This window comes from Thermobia domestica, chromosome 2 (assembly GCF_964235325.1).
Source record: "Thermobia domestica chromosome 2, izTheDome1.hap1.1, whole genome shotgun sequence".
Classification (NCBI taxonomy): domain Eukaryota; kingdom Metazoa; phylum Arthropoda; class Insecta; order Zygentoma; family Lepismatidae; genus Thermobia; species Thermobia domestica.
The window spans coordinates 185,550,053-185,570,280 of record NC_137455.1 but is presented as its reverse complement, the minus strand read 5'-3'; the positions used below and the strand labels follow the sequence as shown (position 1 = coordinate 185,570,280).

The 20,228-nt window shown below is 35.6% G+C and overlaps 1 protein-coding gene across 1 annotated transcript in view; it reads left to right on the top strand.

Moving 5' to 3' along the window:
• LOC145679780 (uncharacterized) overlaps nt 1-17,519 on the top strand; it is a 36,341-nt gene extending 18,822 nt beyond the window's left edge. Inside the window, exons 3-5 of the mRNA XM_081750335.1 lie at nt 485-708; nt 6,632-6,787; nt 16,983-17,519. Coding sequence (XP_081606461.1) covers nt 485-708; nt 6,632-6,787; nt 16,983-17,491 — 889 coding nt within the window. The 3' untranslated portion in view covers nt 17,492-17,519. The remainder of the gene's footprint in view (nt 1-484; nt 709-6,631; nt 6,788-16,982) is intronic.
• The last annotated feature ends 2,709 nt before the right edge of the window (nt 17,520-20,228 follow it).

Genomic DNA, 20,228 nt, shown 5'->3' with positions numbered 1-20,228 from the left:
TGCCTCAATTGAAGGTTTATGTAAATGATTTATTTTAAGTTCTTAAATTTACTGAAATAAAATTGTCTTTCGAGATATTACAAACAAGACATCAATCTTCTAATTGATCATAAATTCAAGAACCCCACCTCAATTGCAGGAGTGGAAAATGGGTAATAATGAAAAAGTAGGGCATCTTTACCCAATTACTCTCCCTTTCTCTCTCTCTCTCTCTCTCTCTCTCTCTCTCTATATATATATATATATATATATATATATATATATATATATATATATAAAATCAAAATGACCAATATCAAGGAGCACTTTAGTAATAGTAAAAAGTGACTGACTAACGAAACATATTACTATTTTTTTCTTAATTTAACCCAGCGAAGCGGGTAATTGGTGCTATTATGTTATAAATTGCTGTCATTTCAAAATTCTCTACTTTACAAATTTTGTTGTATGCATGTATTGCTTACTTTAACATTTTCTTCTACAGATGCGTACTTGTCATTATGTACGGTAACAAATCATTACTCCATACACATGAATTGGAAAAAGGAGTCCAACTGAATGCTCAAATCATCTGTATTATTGATTACCATTTGGAAGCACTTGGAACACTTGCTCTTCTGGAAGCCGTTGTAATGTCTTTTCCTCAGTTAATGTACCAAATACCCATTTGGACTTCCAGACCAAACTGGACATACCTTAGTGTTACTGGTAAGTCTATATTTTCATTGTTGACACATTGTTGTTCCTCACTTGCGTTTTTAACTGGTGTTCCGATCCAGCAACCGAATTGACGTTTAGCTTGAATTGGCCAATGAGATCAGATGCGCAATTGCCAAACCTCCGGTAACAAATTTACCTTAAACAAGTAAATAGTGCAACAAATGAATAAGGTTTTCGTGTCACTAACACAGCGTTGGCAATGTCACTGGTAGGTCGTCTATTGAGGAAAGAGCAGCGTACAAGGTAAATTCGGCTGCTGTACATAATGGAAATCCATACTTGTTGGTTTAATTCCCTTCCCACCATCATAAACAACTTGGGTTGCCCACGAAAATAAGATATTTTAGCCCCATTACACACTGTCAACTTTTCAATATGTATTTTATCGGTGCATTATACTGCAGCTGTCTTTTTGCACCAGTCAACGTTTAAAAGTCTGTAACAAGTAGAGCCTACATAGTGAAGAAGACATCGGTAGCAAGTAGCATTATTAGGTGTGTAACGTTTGCAGATCATATAGTGATTGTTATGGAGTTTGAAGAGAAAATCAATAATATGTTAGAAAACTTGAGGAAGGGCTGTGAAGAATATGGGATAAAATAAATGTTAGAAAGACAAAAGCCATGGTGATTGGAACGAAGTGGTCCATGTCAAATATAGAAGAATGAGTAGAGAAAATAGAACAGATGGCTAGTTTTTGATACCTGAGTAGTATTATTAGTGGTGATATGAAATGGGAACGTGAAATAAAAACAAGGATAGAAATGGCGAAAGAAGCCTTTAGGAGAAAAAAGGTATCTGTTAGTAATCCTTGAATAAAAATTGAAAAGAAAAGATTCATAAAATACTTCGTGTGGTGTAATATTATTGTACTGTATTGTACAGAAACACGGACATTACGCAACAATGATTAACAACGACTGGAAACTTTCGAAATGTGAGTATGGAAAAGAATGGAAAGAATTAGCTGGGAAGAACAGAAAACAATTGAGAAGATGGTAGAAATAGTGGTGGAGAAATGGACAATTTTAGATGCAATTGAGTAAAGGAAGGGAAATTGATTGGGACATTGGCTGAGAAGGGACTGTCTCATGAGGGATGTCTTAGGTAGTAAGTAGCAGGAAAGAGAGGAAGGGATGAAAAAGGTTGCAGTTGATGGACGGGATCGAAAGAGAAAAAACATTCGTGAATCCGAAAAGATTATCTGACGATCGTGGTGCATGGAAGCTTCTCAGTTGTTGCAAGTGAACTGTCAATAATAGCAGAATACCTATAATAATGATGATGATAATGCAATATGAAACTTATTTTCAGTTTAGTACATTTTTTCTACAATCGAGTCTTTTTAGCATATATGTCTTATACAGGGTATACTTATGTAGACAGGCTGTTGTGTGCACTCCACCAACACTAAGTTGATATCTTTTCAACTTGAACTAGGAAACAAATAACTTAACAAACCAACAAACACTTTAAAATAGTAACTGACAGTTTCACCAATTTACTGAATATATTGGCCCCATCACACAGTGTCAACTTTTCAATACGTATTTTATTAAATACTAAGACGGAATTCTTACAGCGTTCTATAACGGAAATCTTAAAATATTGTAAACTAGGTAGAAGCTAGAAATGCTATGCTAGTGAAGTGTTAAAAGAGGATGAGTAGAGGATAAATCTATTAGAAAGAATGGTTTTTAGAGGAAAAGAAATTGTATTCTGGTGGACAATGATAGAAGCGTAGTCTAGGAAAAGAAGGACGGGGAAGAGCAATAAAATGTTTTCAATTAATGAAAAGATAAGAAGGGTTCCATAAATCGTGGTACAAACTTGTACGTAGCTGGTACAGAAAATTTTGTGTGTGATGTAAAATCCCGCTAAATTTCGTTTCCCCGGATTTTCTAGACTAAAAATCAGTTTTTTTTCTCTCAGTGTTATTATCGAGAAATAAAGTACAACATATTCGTACAAGACGAATCAAGTTGAATCTGTCCCTGGTAAAACACGGGTACCAAATACAGCGAGTTTTATGCCTTAGATAAGCGTTTCCCAATCTTTTTCAACTTACGGGACACTACAAGTGTAACTTGAATTCTCGCGCCACACTCATGTACACATTATTATTATTATTATTATTATTATTATTATTATTATTATTATTATTATTATTATTATTATTATTATTATTTGTAAATATAAAATACCTTGGTAATTTATTTCTGTGATTACTGATCTCACAGAGAAGAAAGCTCGATGACTGGTTTTCGATAAATTATTATGCTTATTTTTCATTCTAGTTTAAAAATAGAAAACAATTGCAATGATATATAAGACTCAGGTTTTTAGAAATACAGTTTCTTTTTCGAAAACTGTATCCAACCTTTCACTAAGAACGATGATTACTAAATAACGAACGAACGAACAAATCTCTTTTACTTTTTTAAACACATTTGTATGCATGTTTGCTTTGTCGAAAAGATTGAATGATATTACGAAATAGTCTGCAACAATAAAGAAGCAATAATGGTCATAACAATGATAACAAATACTTTTTTCAACATTATGCACGTACAAAAAAGTAACCAAGTATGAAAATTAAACTTATAGATTCATAGTAGAGGTTCATAGTAATGTGAAATACAAATAAACATTTTCCCACATTTTCCCCTATGTTTTGCAATTTGATTGCCATGAATTAATAATTTTATTTCAATTTCCTCGCGGCACACTGGTTGGAAAACGCTGCCTTAGATGATCGGCTATTCACCCACGAAATTTCATTTAGGCCCGGCCAATAGTTATAATAAATAGAATATAATATGCAATGCGAGTCAAGCCAAGCCGAGCCCATTTCTGTCCAAGCCAGGCCACCAAATATTTCTTAGCTGCTTGCTCATCAAATTTAGTTCAGATACAGCCAGTAGTTACAAAGAAATAAAGTATCGCACACGCACACACATTACATATATACACCTAAAATGAAACCATAATCTCTCGTATGTTTACGCCGGTATTAGCGTTGATTAAAATTGACAATAACCACCTAGAAAGATACCACATATAGGTATACAAAACTGTTCAGAAAATACATACACACGCTTCAAAGACAGGTTATATATACGCTATATGCGATACACCTTCAATTCGCCCTGACAACAGTGTTGCCAACAAGTTGTTACAAAAAGTCGCTAAATAGGAGATGAAATGACTCCAATTTTGGGCGAAAAGTCGCTAAAATATTTTTCGTGGAATTTTTCCTCCTATATATATATATATATATATATATATATATATATATATATATATATATATATATATATATATATATATATATATATATATATATATATATATAAGATTCGTGATTAATTCAAGCTATAGTACTATCTACAAGAACGTATATGAAAGACTCATGTATAACTAACAATAATTTCACTTTTAAATATTTTTAACTTTATGATCAATTTTGCTTCAACAAAATCAAAAATGAGTTCAGAAAAACGTAAAATATTAAAGGTCTAGAAAAAAATCTTACTTCAATTCTACTCACGCTTCTACAGATAATTAGTTTGCTATCGGTAATGTACTATTTGTGCCTCTAAACGGAAGCTCTGTAAACTATATGTCATTACAAGCTGGAGTTGGTCCCCGGTAGAAGGTAAGAGATACGGCAATCAAAGTGGGAATATAGAGATAAATGTTGTGTACTTTCCCAGATAAAATGTTGTGTACTTTCCCAGATAAATGTTGTGTACTTTCCCAGCTCGTTAACACCAACACTGATTCAAATAAGCAAAAGGAAAAAGACATATATATGTGAACTGATTCGAGCTAATAGTACTTATTTTAGGACAAGTTGTTTGAAGCACAAAAGTCGCTAGATTTGTAAGTAAGTCGCCAAATCGTCATTCCAAAATCACCAAAAAAGTCGCTAATCGGAAAAAATAATTTTTGTCGCTATACTTGATGGCAAATCCCCTAGATTTAGCGACTTTTCCCCCAAATTGGCAACACTGCCTGACAATGTTCAAGGGTTCTAGTATCGTTTAGCAAAAGCAACAGATGGCGTTAGTGTTAATCGATGCCATTTATCCAATATCCATCCTATAATGGACTTGTAATCCATTCCGTATCAACGTCTCCGATAGGACCGCAGTGAAAAGAGTTCATTAATGTGGATCATTCGAACTATCTGCTGAAAATGTATCAGTGTGCTTTACTGTAGTCCCGACCTTTCTGCTCCCTCTCGTTGAACCTGATCCAAAGAATAATATTGAAATAACATAGAGACATAGTGTTGGATGTGATAGGATTGTGTCAATCCCATTCTCTGGAGATGCCATATCACCTATCAAAATATTACATTTATAAAGCAATTGCCAGAAGTTATATGCTCTAGTTCCTGCTCCTGAATTATTAATTTAACTAACTAACTAACTCTATGGCCTATGGAACCCGCAGGTTCAGTGCCGCGTTCACAAAAGCTCTCCACTGACTTCTATCCTTAGCTAATTGCATCCAGTTTCTACTTTGTATTCCTATCTCTGCGAGATCCATCTTAATATTGTCCTCCCATCTGCGCCTAGGTCTTCCTAATGGTCGTTTTCCTATGGGTCTACCAGTCAAGACTTTGAAAGCGTTTCTACTTTCTTCCATTCTAGCTACATGACCTGCCCACCTAAGCCTCCTAGACTTAACGACCCTAACAATGTTGGGTAAACCGTATAAACTATGTAGTTCCTCGTTATGAAGCTTCCGCCATTCCCCATTCTCGTTCCTCTTGGGTCCGAATATTCTTCTCAGGATCCTGTTCTCAAATACTTTCAGTCCGTGTTCTTCCCTCAGAGTAAGCGACCATGTTTCACAACCATACAGAACAACAGGCATGATTATCGTTTTATATATTTTAAGCTTCAAATTCCTCGACAGAATTCGCGAGGACAAGAGATTTTGAACAGAATAGTAACACGAATTCCCTGCTTTTAGTCGACATTTAATTTCTTCGTGAATATGATTTTCGTCTGTTAATATTGATCCTAAATATTTGAAAGTATCCACTTTATCAAAAGTATTATTTAATATTTTAACGCCTCCACAATTTGCCGTATTACGGTCCCGACGCACTTCCATGTATTTAGTTTTCTCTGCATTTACTTCTAAACCCATGTCCCTGCAAGCGTTTAATAAGATCTCTGCATTTATTTCTACTGTTCTCCTATCATCCCCTATTAAATTTACATCATCAGCATATGCCATAACCTGGTGAATGCCGTTCAACTCTAGGCCCTGGTTGCTATCTTTGATTTTCCTTATGGCGTATTCCAGCACAAAGTTAAATAATAATGGCGACAACGCATCTCCTTGTTTCAGGCCATTTTCGACGTGAAAGCTCGTGGACAAAAATTTTCCTACCCGGACTTTACTTTGGGATTCACTTAAACATATCTTAATTAATCTAATTAAAACATATTTATTAATTTACAAACATAAAATAAACTGTGTTACTGTTATTTAAGAAATTTCAAGATTACAAAATTATAACTGAATACCGTATCGATTCCCTATTGTTCAGAGATTAGCTCTTTTTTTCCTTTTTTAGGACGGGAATGGATGTAATTATCTCTGTTTATTATGTTTTCGCACCTTTAATATTTTTCTGGATTTAAAAAATTTGAAAAATAAACAAACTAATAAAGCTGTTGCTAGATAATGAGCTTTTGCCTAAAAGGGACGCAAAAATTGACTAATTCAAAAATGTCGTTTGCACGAATAGTCCTGAAACAGTTTTTTTTTAAAGAAAAAAGGTTTGATTTATGGGTTTAGTAATACTACACAAAAAATCTGAATATATCATTCTTTTAAGGAATATAAGATATTTTGTATATATTACATCACTTTCTTGTTATTTCAGGGTCTTTACAAACCTTTATTTGTCTTTTGACCTGTGCTATGCAGTTCATTTGGGCCGTCACGATGTATTTTCCGTATGACGAAAGACTACTTCAAGGAGAAATCCAAGAAATTATAGCACAAACATTCAAATCTTTATGGATAGCCAGTTCAGTTTGTACGTACATATTCTTTTAAATTATTAGGTTACTAACAGAAATATGTTCATTCGAATGCATGACACTTGTCGGAAAGAAAACGTTTTTCAATAGTTAAAATAGAAAGATGGTGTGCATGTACGATAGAGTGCAGTAGATCAATGATTGTTGAGCAGTGTGGGCTAGCATAAGCGGCCTTATCCTTTGAGGAGCATAGGGTGAGCAAGGTTCGCAGGGCCTTTTAGCGGTACAGTCAGATTTCAAAAGTAAGTGTCGAAGACAGAATATTCCCTGACAAAATATGTATAAAAATTCAGCTGAATTATCCTCGATTTCAGTGGCGCTAGTTTACAAATTGTAGGGAATTGCTAAACACAAGAGATGTCTCGTGTACAATTAAGAACATTGGAGCAGTACTAGTATTTTAACTTTTCTTATTTTTTCTCTCTTTCTGCTTGACATCAGAATTTCGTAATTCACTTTGAATATTTTTGTTCCGAGATAGAAATCATTCATCTCCGTGTTAGTCACTGAGGTGACTTTACATCAAAGTGAAACAATTTATTTGACTAAACTCAAAACACTACCACCAAAATTGGCCATCAAATTTTTTCTATGATTACTGAATGCTAAATTGTCTGAAGCTAGAAACTTAACAATGGCTCTCTCAAATATATTTCCAGCGCTCTTCTACTACAATTTGGATCTGGGATAGGAAAACGATAGTTGTTCTATGTTTTAGTCCTTTTTCGAACTTCAACATACACTCTGTAATTTTATGGTTGTAAACACTTTGTGTTGTTTTCATGATATTTTTCATATTCTTCCACATGCTTTATCTCACCTGTTGCTTCAGTTGAACCGAGACCCCTTGTGATCAAAAATAAACATATGACACACAAAATGTATACAGTGCTTTTAAATTCGGAATATATTAGTCAGTGTTTATCCTGTTTCGCTATTAATAAAAATTCTCATGTAAAATTTACTCAAATATCGTACACCTTCACTTAGGGTTTTTTTCTTGTTATTATTGTGAATGGAACAGGACGTTTAGTAACCAATTATTTCCAATCTATGTCACTCATATGAATAAGTTTGTAAGTTCAAGTGTTTGATCCAATATTCATTAGCTGCTAGTAGCGTTGACAAAGGAGAAAACCTTGTCGATGTCGAGGATATTATGTATGTATTGTCTTTCTGCCACTATTATCGCCAACAATATGTTTTCACGATGATACAAGAACGCGTTTCTCTTAACCTCTAGAACGATTACTTCAATGTTCTTCGTAATACGCATCGTTCTTTGTAAGACTCTCCAAAATATTTCACTGAGTAGTCTCCCTGTAAGCACACAAGCTGGCATTCTTACTCCCCAACTCTACTGATAGTAAATCTCCATAGTTAGCAAAGCAATGCCAAATTTTTAATACTCTGCATTTAGCGAATACGTGATCGCGTTCGCACGCATAGGATAAACATTTAATGGCAAGTGCGTACTCGGGCTTTCGGTGGAATAGGTAGCATGAAACTAGACAACAGCATACATGTTCATAATGTAAATGGCTAATATCGCCAGTTCATTCGTAGGAATTATTTGAGAAATAAACATTCTTAAGACCTGGTGCATATATCAACCACCAGAATGAGCCATCAGTCCAGTAAGAGAAATGTGTTTCTGTCGACCCGAGAACAGGTATTTGGCGATGATAGTGGTTGAAAAACAATAGTTGGGTTACAGAAAAATATTAAAAGCTACGACTCAACAGACGAAACAGAAAAATGTTAGAACTTTTATTCAATGTCAAGGACTACATTGAGCTGATTGATCAGACAAAATGTAAGCTCATCCCTTTCAATGATGGAAAGCTTGGCAACAGAAAATACTCTATAATTTATGCAAAATGAAACTCTTGAACTTATAAGCTTCCTCTGTCACAGTCAAATAGTGCAAAAATATGCTTAACTTACAAGAGTCCGCCCGAAAAGTGTGCGGATAAAGTAAGAGAGATGGATATATTAGTAAATCATTACTATATGTAATCCCTAAATTAGATCAGAAATCCAATTCCAATATAACCCTAGTAGCAAGAAAGTTATCGGCCAGTTGGAGAGTGCTTGGCATTTTGGCTTTCTAAGCTTGCACTTGAAACGCTTGATTTCATGCAATCTGTCTTTTGTTGTACTTACAAGCAATGCTTTAGACCCTTCGCAGAGCGTCATAGCATCAATGGCCGTTCATTGGCTATTGACTTGACGACTTGTAAAACGCTTGCCTCAGGCTTGAATGGAACCTGAATGCAAGGTTGCCCCCATGTAACTTCCTTACTGGAATCCAGGCTGCGGCGTGCTTGCACGTTTTCCTATCAAGCTGGATGCAAGCTTGGCCGACTTGCAATTCAAGCTTGCAGCAAGCGGATTGCAAGTTGTCTCTGTTACTAGGGAACACCCTTGACTTGTAATGGTGAAACACATAATTTAAGGCGCCCTGAATGGTTGAATAAGGCGTGGATGGAAAATGAATTGCAATCATATCCACTTTGTTTGATATGGGTCATTTTAGTGAGAATAATTTATCGAAATTTGCGAAGAGTTGCAAGCTAATATTTTCACCTGGTATTTGAACAGACCCTATATAAAATCACTCTAGAACAGCGTTTTCAAAACTTTTTCAACTTGCGGCACACTCATAGATATTATTATTTGTAAATATAAAATACTGTGGTATTTTTTCTGTGATTACTGATCTCCTTCTTACAGACAAGAAAGCTCGATCACTGGTTTTTCCCCGTCGTAAATCATTATGCTTATTTTTCATTCTAATTTAAAAATAGAAAACAATTGCAATGAAATATTGCAGTCAGGTTTTTAAAACTAAGCTTTCTTTTTCGAAAACTGTATCCAACCTTTCACTAAGAAGAAAGATCACTAAATAACGAACGAACAAACAAATCTCTTTTAGTTTTAAAATACAATGTAGGTAATTTGTATGCATGTTTGCTTTGTCGAAAGGATTGAATGATATTTTAAAATTTCAAGTTACGAAATAGTCTGCAGCAATAAAGAAACAATAATAGTCATAGCAATGATAAAAATTACTCTTTTCAACATTAAAAATATACAGAAAAGTAACACGGTATGAAACTTACATACTTACAATTGTAGATTCATAGTAGAGGTTCATAGTAATGTGAAATACAAATATACATTTTTCCTTTGTCTTTCAATTTGATTGCTATGGAATTAATAATTTGTTTGGATTTCCTCGCGGCACACCAGCGGTCCATTCAAGGCACACTAGTGTGCCGCGGCACACCGGTTGGGAAACGCTGCTCTAGAAAAAGATTCCCTTGTATATATTTTTAACACAAAACTGCACCTGTTTGCACAACGGTTAAGAAAATTGTCACAGAAATTCACTAACTTAAGATCATATTTGCAAACTCTTAAATGTACCGCTGCAATTTTTTAAAAATATTTTTACTATTATTAAACAACTAACATAAAGTAGTAATTCGCGCTATTAGAAGCAGAAGAATTTAATATTACAAACTTGAATGTTAAAGCAATAAAATTGATGTTTTTAGTCATTTTTAACCCGGGAAAGCCCATACTTACTACAAAGTGGTTATTGAATAATTTTCTTGTTTTTTGGATCCTTTATAGACAGTAAATCGAGATTATCAAGAAAATAATTCCATACATGTGCCCAATGCGCAGAAATAGGGGTGTCCCCTGTAGGGGACACTGGGCATTAGAAATACAATGGACATATATTGAAACGACTATTGACTTAAAAGATACAGGTTTTATTGTAAATAAAATATAAATGAACACTAATATCACTTATACATAGAATAACTATACAAAATGCAAATTAAATACGGATATTCTGGTTATAACATTTCAATACGCTGCCCAAAAGCAAGGTAAAACAATAGCATTACAGAACGCAAATTACAATAGGAACCTTCAATGTTTACTTTTGGCTGTGAAAGTCATATCAACAACGAACGTGTAACCCAATCTCACAGTTTTCGCACGTGATTCTTGTGTGTTTGTGGCACAAACCACACCTCTTTTGTGCGCATTTCTGTTGTACATGGTCCTTAGGGTCAGAGTTGACGCGAACGCCATTCGGAACTCGTTGATCTAATGGTATACTACAAGTGACACTCTTCATAGGTGGTTCCCCATAAATACCGCAGTAAATTTGAACAATCATTCTACGAAATTGACAATAAGTGAAGCATTTTCAGCATTAGCCATGCATTATGAGAGTGGCATCCATACCAAACGCGAAGAGAGGGAACCACCATTTTTTTTCCTTGGGGAGCAATTCGCATTGAGTGTACATTTTCATCGAATCTATCGACTCCCCTATATATATATTTATTGTATTTTTGAATAAGAGATGGGCTGTCCACAGAGATTTTTGTTCTCCTTCCGGCAACAACATCAATCCTATCTACTTTCTGAATCGGCAGTACACTATGACAGTTAGACACTATACTCACAATACTATTATCATGCAATTTCACTAAAACCATATAACTTTTTGCTTCGAAAGAGAACGAACCACTCTTCTCCTTCAGTGCCTCTGTCTCTTTCAACGGTTATTTCTGGATACGGTTCTCTCGTACTGTACCAGTGCCTCCATTGTCACGCGCTGACAAAATTTCAATAAGTGGCAATGTTGTGAAAAATTTATCAAAATAAAAATTGTAAGCTCCAAGGGCTTGCGGTAACCTAGACTCCATATCCAAAACAACACTTTTATCTAGACCAAGATCTCTTGATACAGTAGCTTGCTAAACTGAGCTCCCTGATAGGTTTCAAAAGAAATCAAATAACCTGTTCGGGTGGCAGCAACCACAGTTCATAATCAAATTTCAGTGGATTTCTTCAATTTCATGGAGCTTGAGGCTGAAAAGAAAATTAGCTTCACGTAAATTATCACACAAAGCACAACCTACTTACACATAGAAAACGTAATCAAACAGATTGGGCAAGGGAAATTTGATTAGGTTTGGTTTGGTTATGTAAACTTTAACAATGCAATGCAGTTTTTATAATTGTTGTCTAATATTTTACTTTACTTACAACAATCATTATCATTGTTATGTAGTAGTTAGATAAATTCATCTTGAAAACCTTTCTGTAGACAATAACCGTTCTCGAAGGCATTTTTCGCCTTTGAGGAAAACTGGACGTAAATCAAACTTAGTATATAATAAGCAAAGTTTCAAGTATCTATTTTGTATACAGTGTCAGAAATCTACGCCATAATGTATTCAAACTATGTTCTCAAAATCGGAAATTATACAAAGAAACAGATTATGTACGTTAGGGTGGAGTGAAAAAAGGCCAAAAAAAATTTTTTTTCGAAATTCGATTTTGGATAGGGGGCAAAAGTTGCATCATGTCGTAGTACTTTACCATGGAAAATTTCAATACTCTAAAATAATTTTTAGCCGGGGCGCAAAGGGCCTTAAGTTTTATAGATTTTGTAAATAAGCGAAAAGAGGTCAATTTTTTAAAAATCTAAATTCGAATTCGGATATCGGGCAAAAGTTGCATAATATCGTAGTACTTTACCACGGGAAATTCTAATTCTCTAAAATATTATTTTAGCCGGGGCGCAACGGCCTTAAGTTTCATAGATTCTGTAAACAAATACATGCTTATTGGGTAATTATGTAATTATTAGGCAGCTCTACGCTTGAAGTAGACTGTAATTTGAGGGTGTTAAGATTTATCGTAGTTTCGAGATGGATTTCCAAAGCTATCGAAGTTCATGTTCAATGTTACAGGCTACATCAACCCAGAATTCACCACTAAGAGGTGGCTGCCGTCAAGTTCAATCCCACCCGCCCGCCAACATTAGATTGAATGTTTCATAAGTTTCATTCACGTCTTCGTGCAAAATACTGCCACTTTGTCTCGAAAGTAACCATGTATTTTCTCGAGTCAGTTTTGGAACGAATAAGGAAATCTCTCTCTCGAGCCTCACATACTTAAAGAAGCTTCAGTAATTATTTCCTTACTTGCTTGCGTATGACATGGTAACTCTGGGATATCAACACGTATTTTCTGAAGAGCGAATTTCTTGCAATTCGCCATATGTCACATGAGTCAGTATTGGTGGTTCTGTTATGTTACACTGATTTCAGTTTGAAACTTCTGTATAAATAATAGCCACGAAGTTTAATACTGGCACTTGGAAGAAACGAATTTCAAAAGGTTTACACTGTTTTCTGGATTGGAGGATTTTATCGGCAGCAAGGATTCGTGTAGCTGATCTGTCGTCACCAATTGTGGCAATGAAAATATTCTAAGGATTCGCATGGAATGCATGTCTGAAAATGACTTTTTTGACAGAAGTCTTGTATGGTTCTTGCAAACATTCGTGAAAGTCTTGTGTTCAAGAACAAAATGTTTAGCTCCATATTTTCAAGAGGTTTGAATTTGATGTTGAACCACACTGGTGCATATACTTTTACCACGAACTTTGCAGGAGTTTTGAGCTCCTCTGAAGGATTTGGCATTGATATACATACACACAAAGGTCTGTAAGCCATTGTTAACCAGCGGGCAGGCGCAAGTTTCCCTGGTTTCTTATCTGCTAGGCATTTATCACAGTTTCATCTTATGACAGATTGTCATATTTCACACAAGTAGCTTTGATCATAACTGAAATCACGCACATTTAGGAATGTAGGTAGTTCTGAAGAAATCTTTTCGAAGCCGCACACGGGATTTGTTTCACAATTCACAAGAGATTTATCAATAGGGCCAGAGAAAGTGTAAGAACCAATAGTTCCATCATCGATTTCTTTTAGTAAATGACAAAGTGGTAGTTCAATGAAATGCAATAAGCATATCCCCAACTGCAAGAGCCTCCCTAAATGCTTTTCGAGCATTCTTAATCACTCCTCCTTTTGACTCAACATTAGTATTAGTGCCATCGCAGACGATAGGTACCACATCTGATAGGTCCACATTATTTTCTTGTATTTCGCGGCAGATGGAACTAGTAATATTCTTTGCTGATGCTGATCTGGTCAAAGAGGCTGGGAAAATTGTTACGTGGTTCTTCAAGGATACAATAATGTTCTTTCATCTTCATATCTATTTGACTTTCGGACATCACGAGTGTTTGATCTTTCTTCCCATCAAAATAGATAGCACAAGGTTTCACTCTATTAACAGCCTGTTTAGTTTTTACACTTTTCGATTCTCTTTGTATTTTACTTCTGTCAATTATGTTTTGCAACTGCTCTGGACTCACAATATTAAGCTCTGCCAAAACTGCAGTAGCAATTGCTGCAATTTTTCTTCTAGTCACGGCGGTTTTCTCCTTCAATTTTGCTAATTTTGGGAGGAATTTTCTCATTTGCGTGCATCCAATCAGTGATTGCTTTCTTGTCTTCTTCAAAGAATACTTCCAACTAAAATCAGGATCTCCTCCAGCTTCAACGTGTTCTTTATCGCCTTCCTTTCTTGGTTCCGAAGATGAAGAGGAATCTGAAGATTGATAATGTAACTGGTAGAGTATAATACTCTTTGGTTAAAAGCTTCACCGTAAGATCGCTTGTTGGCTTTCCTTTCTTCTCTTTTCTTCAATTTCTTTGTCCAAGTAAATTCAATATAACCGAGTATCATTTTTTTACTCACCACCCAGCGACGCAACTAGCCTAGTTGTCGCCCAAGGCAAGAACTCAGTTAGCCCCCCTTCTTCCAGACCAACCAACCAAAACGCTCCCCAACTATAACTGATATCGGCATCATACAGTAGTTTTCCTATTCCATTTTTCCTTCAAGTGGTAAAGCTTGACTTAAATTGCAGTACATATTTTTTTTTAGTACAAGATAAACACCAAAACTAATTAGTATCTGATTGACAAATAATTTGAGAGTAGCAAGCTTGACATATGCTATAGACTTATCATAATAACAGTAAATCAAAAAGTTTCTGGAATTATATCGGGACGTGTGTATGTGTAGAATGAATCAACAATATGTTGCTTTAGAATAAAATATTTAATTATGACAAACAGTCAAACTGTTGTCTCAAGTATTATACACGGACATTTTGCAAATCTCTTAAATCGATAAGTTAAATGAAAACACAAAAAGCTGGAACTAAAATTTAACTTTTCAGGCTTTTTGGCTGCAAAGGTTTTTTACAATGTCCTCAAATGATTGCTTTGAAGCTCAAAAGATAATTTATGCTTATGGATATGATCCTAACTTGTCCTGTTAAGTTTCTAGGGTATTTTTTATGATTTTTAGTTGCTAAAACTTATGTCCTTGCCTTATAGTGAAAATAAATATTTGCCAAGTTTGTGTCCCCCATTTCGGCGCCTGGAGCACAAGCCCCATCTTCCCCCCTTAGTTACATCACTGTCACCACCCACCAGACTATTATAGTACTGACAACACTGAAACCAGTTCATTATAGGATATCAGAAGAAAACTGTTATCAAGTAGCAAAAAATGCTTCTTTATGACAAAGTCGCAAAATGCTTATAGTTGATCACCTTTCTTCTTATTATTTCCAAATTTCAGGCCATTGCGCCTCGGCTAAAAATAATTTTAGAGAATTAAAAACTATTGTTGTTATTTACTGATACAGGATGCTTCTTTTGCCCTGTATCAACAATACAAATTACAGTGTACTTTTAGCGAAGATTTGCTAAATATTTACATAGTAAATGGAAAATAATTTGCAAAATCTGAAATTTAAGGCCCCTTGCGCCCCGGTTAAAAATTATTTTAGAGAATTGAAATTTTCTATGGCAAAGTACTACGATATGATGCAACTTTTGCCCCCTATCCAAATTCGAATTTCGAAAAAAAATTTTTTCGCTCCACCCTAATGTACGTACAGTGTCCAGTGTCCCCTACAGGGGACACCTTCTTCCTTTTGCAAAATTATAAGTACTTTTATTTATTTGTAACCAAACCTTACATTTTATATGTGAACATGAATGTTTCAAGATAATAAATCAAGAGTTTAAAAGAATATAGTTACCTGTTTCCTTTCTTGGCAGTAATCTTCATAAAGTGAAGTGTGCAAACAGCCACTCACCCCACAGAATGCGTAATTCTGTACTTCGTATCTCCACCGCTAGGTGGATCTGAAATTGCACAGTAGTGCCAGGTGATCTTCAGACTAGATACATTCCAAAACTCCAAACATAACCGAAATACTTCCTTCAGGTGAAAAATAGGAGACATTTAAACTGCTGTCCCCTGTAGGGGACACCGGGCTTTCCCGGGTTAAAAACTCTTTAGGCCCTTTGCAAGAACTGAAGATGAAATACAGGTTTTTTTCAATATTTTCACCTTTATTAGTATCTATGCAAATACGCAACTATTTCCCACTATTAGATATCGATATTCGAAAATTTACATATTTCGACCTACCCTTATGTCCATGTCATGCAGTTCGCCATATTGTCGACACAGGCCGCTTAAATCTCTTCATCACTTCTCCTCATCAACAGTTTTGAGTGACAACCCACTTATCGAGGTTTCGGGTATTATCGAAATTTTGAATATTATCGAAGTTTCGGGTATGATCGAAAGTTCGAGTATTATCGAAGTTTCGGGTATTATTGAAAGTTCGAGTATTATTGAAGCTTCGGGTATTTGATTATTACAGATGTATCGGGTATACTCGAAACTTCGAATAAGTATTTATTAACAAAATTTCTGGTATTCTCGAAACTTTAGGTGTTATCGAAATTTCAAGCATTATTCAAACTTTAAATATTATTGACATTTTGGTTATTGTCGACCATTACGAAAATTCATTCGTCTAGTATTCAATACTTTTCAAACGTCAGCAAATTTTGTCAACCATGATTTCTTTCTTTGAATTGGTTTTATTCCCGCGTCTTATGAGCAAGAATACTTCGAGTGGCACGAACATTTCTAGTGTCTCGAACATTTTGAGAGTCTCGAAAGTTCGATAATTCGATCAAATTAAAATTCTTTATCGACGAAACTGTTTTGAAATTTTATCTAATTGTTGTCGATTACTCGATTGGAACAACCCTAGCTCGTGAGTAAATGCAGGACGCCCAGACCTGAGTACACCTAATTCCTGATTTTCTATTGAAGTTAATACATGTATTACGTGATACAAAAGTAAATATACATTAATGGTATTACTGAATTAACTTCATTACTGTTTATTTCTTACAGTTTCGAGGTTGCTAATTTTCATCCTGTTTGCATCAGAATTTGGCAATTGCATGTACGTAGTATGCTTCGCTCATCAGTTGCTGGTTTTGGTATGGCTTCTCTATGACGAAGAAATAATAACGACCGAAGAAACAGCCATGCGGTACACTGCTAAAATTGGACTTTCCATTATATATACGTTGTGTTATATTCCTCCAACCAAACACGTGCCTAAATATAAGTGCAAAGCATTCAACAGTTTATCTTTCTTCGAGAATCTTTTCCTCTATATTCTAACATTCAAGCACAGAACAACCTATAATGAAGCAAGTGGTGGTTATGACAAGAAAACAATGAATGCAATTGTATTTGGATACAGAATTGCAGTCTGCTATATTGTAATATTTTTCTTGTCTGTTTTATTTAAACTGATGTATTGCGTTATTAGACATGCAAAGTGTGAGTGTAACTGCTTCAAAAAATCAAAACAAGAGGAGGAGGGAGAAGAAGAACTAGAAACAATTTTATAATTTTATTTTTATATAACTTTAAAATAAATCTAACCAATTCATTTAGACTCTTCTCATTAGGTCCTTTACTAACAGACCTAAATACTACTACTAATACCTACTGGCAAGGGAAACCTCTCCAGGAATACAACTCATATAAGCCCATTTTATTCTTCCGACTCACCAAGGCACCGAATCTCATTGTACAGTCACAACCTGGAAGAGTCCTACTCACTTCTGGGAGCCCCTTTATTTCACGGAGACTAATGCCGGCCTTCCCACCTCAAATTACAGCTGAGGTGTCCTAATGGCTCGTGCAGGTCACTCATTTGGGAATTGAGCGATCGTCTCCATCTCCGGCAGAATTTCCATCTCTATACCACCTTACTCAGCAAGAAACAGTTGTGTCACTAGGGCGAAGGAAGCCCCGATCACAAGTTCAGGGAAACAATCGCTTCTTAGGAGGAAAGATAGAAGAACATGTTTGAGAAAGTATTTACAGCATTTCTTTAGCTGTTGAAAAGATCTTTTATAGCCTCTTCTCTAAAAACCAACAGCACTCGAACTTAATGCCAGGATGCATATAACCGAAGACCGATGCTAGAGTATCTCTCCAGCCGTATGTACCTACTGGTGGAGGCGACTATCCTAGCGAATAGAAGTCTACCAGCATCACCAGTTTTGGTACCCAAGCGCCTCTCCTTTGGTGCCAAAGCAAGTTCACCTTTCCTTTGGTGCCAAGACGCCAAGGTATCGAAAGCTATGGTAAAACTACAACCCAGCAGAGACCAACTAATATCCAGAACCCCTGGAAGTCCATAGATGACTTGCTGATTCTCGGGCCTTCCTACTTCAGATTATTCAAATTTCGTGCAAATCTCGTTTGTCCATTTGACCCGGTAGGGTCTTCAAAATCATCCACTTCATGACAACCCCGACTATGTCAAGTTTACGTTCTGAGGTACCATGTACACTTATCTCCCAGAACCAAGAACATGTGTTTATTATCCATTTGGGATCTGGGCTTAAATCACTCCTTCATCCGATAAGGTGGACAAGGCCAGAAGTACTTCATATATTACTGGTCCAAATGACTGTCTGCTTTAGCTCACATAATCATTTGGGAGATAGAAGTCCTCTTTCGGTACGATGTACGAAGTCAACCCAGTACTGAGGACCTCACCTATCTTAAGTTTTATGTGCTCAGTTACCACGTGCTCCCGGATCCAATGGTACACACTAGTATCCATTTGACAGACGGGCCACAGCATCCCTCCCCCGGGAGGATATATACCTTTCAAGAACATCTTTCCTATGACGAAGCGAAGAAGAAGGCGTCTCCAAAAGTTATCTTTCACCATGCATTTACGTAGTTGGTTTGTTTGTAAATAAATATTTTATGACTGTCATTTTCTTAAATCATGTTTTAGAATATGGTTTAGAACAAAGTTTACAGAATTCTTTATAGTCCAGTCAAGATAAGGATTGACCTTGAACAAATTGCAATAGAAATGAAACATGCGCCAAAATGATGATGAGCCATTCTAACCAAACCTGAAAAAGTCCTCAAGAATATTCAATCTGGAAGGTCGTTAAATCCATTATGGCCGCCCTTAGTGGTCATTTACGGCTGACATAGGGCCTAATGACAAACGGAGTAATTATGTGACTTTGTAACAAAATTACAGACTCAACATCCCTAATAAAAGTTTTTCACCATTATGTGTCCTTTTGAATGAGGCATTGAACATACCTCTGATACACAGGGTCTCTCAAAAGTCCCCTAATATAGGGTAACTCTGTTATTAGCATAGTTACAACAAAATATAAGAGGGGGAACCGTCTCCAAATATGATGTTTTCAATCTAAAGTGAAGGAATTTTTTAAATCGAACGAGCCGTTTGTGCTGTGCACTCTTTATGTGCCCAATGTTAAATAAAAATGTAACGTTGCCAATTACCGGGAGGTGGATAAATTTTGTAGGAGTATGATGAATGAAGGTATGTTTGAAATGGGGGCTGGCCATCGACTCGTTAATGTAAAAGACAGTAACTTCGTTCATTTATGTTGTGGGTTCCTGTAAATGTCAACATTGCGGTTTCATTTAACATTTGGTGTATAAAGAGTGTATAGCCCAAACCACTCGTCCGACTTAAAAGAATCCTTCACTTTAGATTGAAAATATCATATTTGGAGACGGTTCCCCTCTTACATTTTGTTGTAACTCTGATAATAACAGTGTTACCCTATGTCAGGGGTCTTTTGAGACGCTCTATACTTTATTCATTATCTACACATAGTAGGTACTTTATGCTTCTTGTGAGTGTAAATGTAACTGTTTGTGGTTATTGTGGTTATTGTTTTCAAATGGCTGAATGGTTGAGTACGGAACTGTAACTGATGATTTTAATTTTATTTATCTCAGAAAGAATACCAAGGAATTCAGAAAGTGAGTGTATTATGTGTAGCTGCACTGACAGCCAAACCTGGAAAAAGGTATATCAAGAATACCGAAAAGAAATATGTGAATTTCAGTCAAATGAAGAAGGATACACAATCAAGGATACCGTCCGATAAGGAGACATCTGTAAGTATTCTGCGTTCAAATTCGCCAGAATTGCATTTTGCTCTTAACTGTTTTATTGTGAGCTCGACAGATATGACGGTAAGTGGAAGGATCACTGTCTAATTCCACTAAAAGCAAAAATTTTTAATAAACAATATCGAAATTATGTGAAGAACGCACTGATGATTAGGC